Source organism: Rhinoraja longicauda, chromosome 29, assembly GCF_053455715.1.
Source record: "Rhinoraja longicauda isolate Sanriku21f chromosome 29, sRhiLon1.1, whole genome shotgun sequence".
Classification (NCBI taxonomy): domain Eukaryota; kingdom Metazoa; phylum Chordata; class Chondrichthyes; order Rajiformes; family Arhynchobatidae; genus Rhinoraja; species Rhinoraja longicauda.
Genome location: NC_135981.1, coordinates 24,674,717 through 24,683,366, shown reverse-complemented (window position 1 = coordinate 24,683,366; position 8,650 = coordinate 24,674,717). Strand labels below are relative to the sequence as shown.

The 8,650-nt window shown below is 52.3% G+C and overlaps 1 protein-coding gene across 1 annotated transcript in view; it reads left to right on the top strand.

The window, feature by feature from the left end:
- The first annotated feature begins 5,598 nt into the window (after positions 1-5,598).
- Positions 5,599-8,650, top strand: part of LOC144607621 (neurexophilin-1-like) — a 77,044-nt gene continuing 73,992 nt past the window's right edge. Inside the window, exon 1 of the mRNA XM_078424564.1 lies at positions 5,599-5,979. Coding sequence (XP_078280690.1) covers positions 5,926-5,979 — 54 coding nt within the window. The 5' untranslated portion in view covers positions 5,599-5,925. The remainder of the gene's footprint in view (positions 5,980-8,650) is intronic.

The window sequence follows — 8,650 nt, the reverse complement described above, 5'->3', positions numbered from 1 at the left end:
GTTTTCAAGAAGCTTCAGACAGAGCGATTGTCAAATTATTCGATTCTCGACATTTTGTCAATGTCTAATGCACCTCATTTTAACATACCTTCTCTTTAAAATAAAAGTTCTAAAGTAGCCATTGGGTCAACTTTTGTGACATTCAGTAAACACACAAAGTCCTGGGTAGACACAAAATGCTGGAGTAACTCAGCGGGTCAGGCAGCATCTCAGGAGAGAAGGAATGGGTGACGTTTCGGGTCGAGAGGTCTCGACCCGAAACGTCACCCATTCCTTCTCTCCTGAGATGCTGCCTGACCCTCTGAGTTACTCCCGCATTTTGTGTCTACCTTCGATTCAAACCAGCATCTGCAGTTATTTTCCTACACAAAGTCTTGGAGTAACTTACCGGGTCAGGCAGCATCTATGGAGGACATGGATAGATGACATTTCAGGTCGAGACTCTTCTTCGGATTGATTGTAGCAGGGAGGAGAAAGCTGGAAATGACTTGGGTCTGGGGGAGACAAGTCTTGGCAAGTGATAGGTAGAAATAAAGAACTGCGGATGCTGGTTTATACCAAAGATAGACACAAAGTGCTAGAGCAACCTAGCGGGTCACATTCTGCAGAATGTGGATGGTGACGTATCAGGTCGTGACCCTTTTTCAGACTATTTAGACATGTTCATCCTTCTCTAGTCTGAAGAAGGGTCCTGAACAAGAAACAAGGAACTGCAGGTGCTAGTTTACACCATAGATAGACACAAAGTGCTGGAGTAACTCAGCGGGACAGGCAGCATCTCTGGAAAAAAAGGATGAGTGACATTTCGGGTCAGATCCGAAGAAGGATCCCAAACCAAAAAGTCAGCCATCCTTTTTCTCCAAGAGATGCTGCCTAACCCACTGAGTTACTCCAGCACTTTGTGTCTATCTATAAGTAATAGGTAGATACAGGTGCGGAGGAGTTTTGATCGGCAGATGGGTGGACAGAGGCTAAAGATGAAAAGGTGACAATCGCGTGAAAGGTAAGTCGAGAAGAGGAGTGAAATGTGGTGCCAGAGGAGGGAGATATAGGTGGAAGGGGATGGGAGTTAGGGGATAGAGAGGGGGTGAAATGGGTGTTTGTTACCTCATGTTCAATTAGGTGGCTCAGTATCAAGTATTGTTTTATAATGCTGCTGTAAAATGCTTAAGGGAAACATGCAACATTGAAGGAAGAGCACCAAATCCATTTTACGTACCCACTCTCGAACTGCAGCACTCCAAAGATCCCACACTTCCAGAGAGCCCCGTAGACCCCGTTTAGACTCAACTGCACATGGGGCAGCACAGTGGCATAGTTGGTTCGATCCTGACCTCGGGTGCAGTCTGTGTGGAGTTTGTACGTTCTCCCTGTGACCACGTTGGCTTCCTCTGGGTGCTCCGGTTTCCTCCCACATCCCCAAGAGATGCAGCTTTGGAAGTTAGTTGACATCACAAGATTAGAAGTTGTTCAGCTAGAGCCGAGCACAACTCTCGGCATCTGCAAGCAATGGCTTCTTGCGCTTCTAGTGCACCTTGTCCCTCTTGTGCGCAGTGGTGGAAAGATTGGTGGAAACAGGGCCGCGACGTGAATGCTCTTTCCTTGACCCCCTTCTCCAGAGATGCTGCCTAAGTTATTCCAGCACTTTGTGTCGATCTGAGCATATGTAGCCTTGGTGAAACTGCCCTGGCCCATTAGAATTGGATGTGTTGTGTGCATCAATTGTCTTCAACACCCTCTGGGGTTCCTGTGTCCCTACTGCCCGGATAAATGGAAAGCAATTGCAAGGGACCAGTACAATAGGAACGTTGTATAGGCCCCCATACAAATAGGTGGTGGGCAACACCACTCTTTGTGTAAAAATGTTTGTGTAAACACCGCCCTTTGTGTAAACCCCTCAGGTTCCTATTAAATCTCTTCCCCCCTCAGTTTAGAAAAAAACACACGAAAGTGGCACAGCGGGTCAGGCAGCATCTATGAAGAACATGGATAGGTGACGTTTCACAGAGTGCTGGAGTGTCTCAGCGGCTCAGGCAGCATCTGTGGAGAACATGGATAGGTGACGTTTCACAGAGTGCTGGAGTAACTCAGCGGGTCAGGCAGCATCTGTGGAGTTACAAACAACGAGCTCGGAGTTTGGGGAAGTTCAGCACATGTGCAAGTGGAGGGTGGGTGTGGATGTGGGGTGAACGTCGCTTGGGCCCACTTACTGTCAGTGAGTGGGAGGAAGGCGTGACCAGGTGTGTTGGAGGAGGCCAGGTGTGCGTTGGGATGGGTTATGCCATCTCCACTCACCTACCCAAGGCACACCACAAACCAGTGCGTGTGAAGGAAAGAGCGTGTGAGCCCCGGGTCTGTGACTGCCACCAGGGGCACTACGGCTTGTACCAGTCAGGCAAACACACGGTTAACAGAGACTGGGAGAGATAACAATAATCACCCGTATCAACTAAACACTCTGGCTCAGTGGCACAGCGGCACAGCTGGCGGAGCTGTTCCCCTCACAGCGCCAGGGACCTGAGTTCAATCCTGACCTCGGGTGCTGTCTGTGTGTGGAGTTTGCACGTTCTCCCCGTAACCGCGTGGGTTTCCTCCGGCTGTCCCGGTTTCAGAATCATAGACTCCATAAATCATAGAGTCATACAGCGTGGAAATGGGCCCTTCGGCCCAACTTGCCCACACTGACCAACATGTCCCATCTACACCTGTCCCACCTGCCTACGTTTGGCCCATATCCCTCTCAACCTGTCCTAGCCATGTACACATCCTAATGTTTCTTAAACATTGCAATAAGGGCGGCACGGTGGCGCAGCGGTAGAGTTGCTGCCTTACAGCGAATGCAGCGCCGGAGACTCATGTTCGATCCTGACTACGAGTGCTGTACTGTACGGAGTTTGTACGTTCTCCGGGTGACCTGCGTGGGTTTTCTCTGAGATCTTTGGTTTCCTCCCACACTCCAAAGACGTACAGGTACGTAGGTTAATTGTCTGGGAAAATGTAAAAATTGTCCCTGATGTGTGTAGGATAGTGTTAATGTGCGGGGATCGCTGGGCGGCGCGGACTCGGTGGGCCGAAGGGCCTGTTTCCGCGCTGTATCTCTAAATCTAAAAAATCTAAAACCGCGTGGGTTTCCTCCGGGTGTCCCGGTTTCAAAGTCATAGACTCCATGAGTCATAGAGTCATACAGCGTGGAAACGGGCCCTTCGGCCCAACTTGCCCATACTGACCAACATGTCCCATCTACACCTGTCCCACTTGCCTACGTTTGGCCCATATCCCTCTAAACCTGTCCTATCCATGTACACATCTAAATGTTTCTTAAACATTGCAATAGTCCCTGCCTCAACTACCTCCTCCTGCAGCTCGTTCCATACACCCACCGCCCTTTGTGTGAAAACGTTACCCCTCGGTTTTCTATTAAATCATTCCCCCCTCACCTGAAACGGTTCTCGATTCCCCTACTCTGGGCAAGAGACTCTGTATGAGTTTACCCGATCTATTCCTCTCATGATTTTGTACACTCCCTCACATCCCAAAGACGTGCGGGTTAATTGAGCTCTAAATTGTCCCTCGTGTGCAGGGAGTGGACGAGAAAGTGGGATAAGGTAGAACCGGTGTGTACGGGTGTTGGATGGTCAACATGAACTCGGTGGGACGAAGGGCCTGTTTCCATGCAGTATCTCTAAACTAAAAACTGAAAAAAGCTGTGACCTGGCATAATCTTCTGCATTTAACGTGCGTTTTCCAAGACGCCAACCTCAAAATCGGTTCAAATCTCTGCTTCGATGAAAGTGCCAAAATATCAGCCTAAAGCCAATGTTTTACTGTGCAGGAAGGAACTGCAGGTGTTGGTTTACACCGAAGGTACACAGAAAATGCTGGAGTAACTCAAAGGGTCAGGCAGCATCTCGGGAGGGTCAGGCAGCATCTCGGGAGGGTCAGGCAGCATCTCCGGACAAAAGGAACAAGTGTCGTTTTGGGTCGGAAACCTCCTTCAGAATAAATCCGTTAGTTTTAATCGCGGTTACTAAAGAAAAAAAGCCACCGGTTCCAATCCAACCATGTGTGTGAAAACAGGTCCAGTTTCCCTCTCCCCTGACTCTCAGCCTGAAGAAGGGTCCCGACCCAAAACGTCGCCTATTCCTTTTCTCCAGAGACGCTGCCTGAGCCGCTGAGTTACTCCAGCTTTTTGTGTCTGTCTCTGATGTGGCAGTCAGGGAGAGCGAGCCGGGCTGATTCAAAGGGTGTCTGTCTAAAGATACTCAAGACCCCCAGGGTTGAAAACAGTTTGGAGCCGGTTGGCATAAGATTACTGGCGGAATAAAGGCTCAGACTGATCTCTGAGGTGTGACACTCGGCGCACGGCTAATCCCCGTTCCACTCCACGGAATATTAAACGAGGGACGTGTAGAAAAGAACTGCTGAGGTTGGCTTATACTGAAGATAGAGACAAAGTGCTGGAGTAACTCGGCGGCTCAGGCAACATCTCTGGGGGAAAAATGGAACGGCTGCCATTTCGGATACACTGGAATTTAGAAGGATGAGAGGGGATCTTATCGAAACGTATAAGATTATTAAGGGGTTGGACACGTTAGAGGCAGGAAACATGTTCCCAATGTTGGGGGAGTCCAGAACCAGGGGCCACAGATTAAGAATAAGGGGTAGGCCATTTAGAACGGAGATGAGGAAAAGCTTTTTCAGTCAGAGAGTTGTGAATCTGTGGAATTCTCTGCCTCAGAAGGCAGTGGAGGCCAACTCTCTGAATGCATTCAAGATAGAGCTCTTAAGGATAGCTGAGTCAGGGGGTATGGGGAGAAGGCAGAAACTGGGTACTGATTGAGAATGATCAGCCATGATCACATTGAATGGCGGTGCTGGCTCGAAGGGACGAATGGCCTCCTCCTGCACCTGTTGTCTATTGTCTAACTGTAGTCTGAAGAAGGGTCTCGACCCGAAACGACACCCGGTCCCTTCACTCCATAGACGCTGCCCGACCCGCCAAGTTACTCCAGCACTTTGTCTATCTTCAGATGAACGAGGGAACCCCCTCTATTATAAGAAAATAACTGCAGATGCTGGTACAAATCGACGGTATTTATTCACAAAGTGCTGGAGTAACTCAGCGGGTCAGGCAGCATCTCAGGAGAGAAGGAATGGGTGACGTTTCGGGTCGAGACCCTTCTTCAGACTGATGCGTATCTTTAGACAGACACCCTTTAAACTTTCACCATCAGAGGCCAGACTTTGAAGGACGCTTAAAAGCGATGTGAATTCTGCAACGTCTTGATAAATGATAGGAGCAGAGTTAAGCCATTCGGCCCATCAAGTCCACCCCACCATCCAACCATGGCTGATCTATCTATCCCTCTCAACCACATTCTCCTGCCCCCCACCCCCCAATAACTCCAGACACCCGAAACGGAATCTGTGCAGGAGAGGAGTAGCTGGGTGTTAATGGGCGCTATATTTAGACGGACCATTGGCAATCGCACAGTTTTTCTTTGGGAAGTGCCATGATGACGTGGAGTATATATAGACCGGGCACCGTCTTGTGGTTACAGGGCAGATGTGGGGAGGCGGCAGGGCAGGCAGGCTGGCTTTATCTTGGTCCTGTCCACTAGCTCCTGGCTTGTGAAGGGACATTGGCAGCAGCCGGCAGATGCAGTGATGGTCCTGCACGGAGTGGCGGGGCTTGGCTGCCACTGGAGAGATGGCACTGGGAGCCAGTGTTAGAGGGAGCCGGGGGCTCTCCGCGGGAGAGGGGAGGTGACTGGAGAGGGGAGCCGGGTACCAGCCCCAGTACCAGCGAGGAAGGAAGGAAGGTGTGCCGGCGATGGTGAGGCGCCTGCCGTCTGAGCTCACCCCGGATAGCGGGTGCCAACTGTGAAGGCAACACACAAGACGCCAGCGGAGTTTGTGGGGAAGATGCGAGCCTTGTCCTGGTGCCTTGTCCTGCTGCTCCAGCGCAGTCTACAGCTGGTAAGACAGCCCGGACTCAGGGAGGGGGTTATCGGGGAGACAGCCCGGGCTCAGGGGACCCTGCCCACCCTCACTCCAATCCTCACCTCCCGTCCATCTGTAACTAACCCCAGACCCTTTGCAAGAAGAGACTGCAGACAGACGCTGCCTGTTTAAACCGAAGGTAGACACAAAACGCTGGAGTAACTCAGCAGCCTCTCTGGAGAGGGGAGACGAACGGCTGGCGTTTAAGGGGTTGGACAGGCTAGATGCGGGAAGATTGTTCCCGATGTTGGGGAAGTCCAGAACAAGGGGTCACAGTTTAAGGATAAGGGGGAAGTCTTTTAGGACCGAGATGAGAAGATTTTTTTTCACACAGAGAGTGGTGAATCTGTGGAATTCTCTGCCACAGAAGGTAGTTGAGGCCAGTTCATTGGCTATATTTAAGAGGGAGTTAGATTTGGCCATTGTGGCTAAAGGGATCAGGGGGTATGGAGAGAAGGCAGGTACATGATACTGAGTTGGATGATCAGCCATGATCATATTGAATGGCGGTGCTGGCTCGAAGGGCCGAATGGCCTACTCCTGCACCTATTTTCTATGTTTCTATGTTTCGGGTCCAGACCCTTCCTGAACCTTGTCTATTTGAGACTGAGGAAGGGTCTCCGGTCCGTTCCCCCCCTCTCCAGAGACGCTGCCCGTCCCCCTGAGTGACCCCAGCATCTTGTGTCTGTCTGCCTTCGGTCTGTGGTCCCTTCCTGCACTTGTGTGTTTAACGCCAGGCGCCACTTGCACTGGGAAGCAAAAAATAAACTTTAGAACAGGTCGTTGTGAACGATGAGACCGCGCGAACCGCCGGCGTGAAGCAGCAGGAGAGTTGTGTTGGTCGGTGCGTCTCTGTCTCTCTCTCTCCATCCAGCGCTGTTCCAGCGAGGCTGCGATAGACAGGGACCCGCTACTGGGGTCACACGGTGTTGGGGGTGTTTCAGGGGGTTGGGGTGTTACAGAGGGAGGGGGGGTTCAGGGGTTGGGGGTGTTTCAGAGGTTGGGGGTGTTTCAGGGGTTGGGGGTGTTTCAGGGGGTGAGGGTGTTGGGGGTGTTTCAGAGGGTTGGGGGTGTTTCAGGGGGTGAGGGTGTTTCAGGGGGTTGGGGGTGTTTCAGGGGGTGAGGGTGTTGGGGGTGTTTCAGAGGGTTGGGGGTGTTTCAGGGGGTGAGGGTGTTTCAGGGGGTTGGGGGTGTTTCAGGGGTTGGGGGTGTTTCAGGGGGTGAGGGTGTTGGGGGTGTTTCAGGGGTTGGGGGTGTTTCAGGGGTTGGGGGGGGGGTAGGTTTGACATCTGGGTCTCCGTGTTGCAGCTCGGGGTCGCGGTCCACGGGCTGGACATTGGGTGGGATATTGGGTGGGATATTGGGAGAGGGCTGGGGTCAAGGTCTGGCGCTGACCGCGTCAACAAAGTCCGGGTTCAGAAACCCCCAAGATAGAAACAAAAGATAAATGCTGGAGGAGCTCAGCGGGACGGGCAGCATCTCCAGAGAGAAGGGATGGGTGAGGTTTCGGGTCGGGACCCTTCTTCAGACTTCTTCAGAAACCCACATTTCTCTGAAGCTCTGAACCTCAAACAGAGCCACCCAGTTTAGATAGTTTAGTGTGAGCATCGAATTCTCCAATTTAGTGGCAACTAACCGCTCTCCCCTTTCCCCTCCCTCCCCCTCTCCTCTCCCCTCCCTCCACTCTCCCCCTGCACACGTATCTATTTCTTCACCCCCCCCCCCCCCGCCCTTCCATTCCTTCCTCCAACTTCACAATTCGCAACTCTTCCATCCTTTTGTCTCACGCCATCTCTAGCCTGTGTCCGTTCACCTGCATTCATTCACATATGACTTGCCGGAGATACAGAGAAAGCGCTGGAGTAACACAGCAGGTCAAGCGACCCATGGATAAAAAGGACGGATGGCTTTTAGAGTCGGGACCCTTCCTCAGTCTGACTTTGTCCTGCCTCTCTACCCCACCCCCACCCCCCCCTACAATCAGTCAGAAGACCCGAAACGTCCCCGTCCCCCCACCCACCCACGTCCTCCGGCGATGTTGCTGGAGTTACTCCAGCACTTTGTGTCTTTTTTTGTGTGTGCAAACCAGCATCTGTAGTTCGTTCCTTGTGGTACTACAGCGCGCATTGTAGATGGGCCGAGCTGTCTCACACGCTGGCTGTGTTACAGGGGGTTGGGGTGGGAGCCCTGGGAATTGAAGGAGAATTTGTCCCCTTTACTCCGGTATCTCTGGAATCTCCAAACTCCAACCCGCCTCAGCGTTGCTGTGTCTGTATGACCACCCGCCCGCTGGTCTGTCAGAGGCAGTGGCTGAGGGGTTCACGGAGAAGCATCTCTCCTGCTTCCAGAGTTACCTAGACTAGTGAGCAGGCAAGGAGCGGCCCATTGCTGGAGTGAGTGAGCGGGCAGGCTCCACTCCTCTCTCCCTCCCTGCCCCACTCCACACCAGCCCAACCAGACCCCGCATTCCGCCCCACGGGATGCCTCGTCCCCTTGGTGTGAAACTGAGACTCTTTGGCCGATCGCCAGTCGCTGAAGCGTCTCACAGGGAGGTCCACCTCGAAGCCAAAGGTGTCTGGAGCGCCACCGGACGCCGCATCTCATTGAGGTTACACGGTTAAACCTTCCTGGGATTGGGATGCCGCTT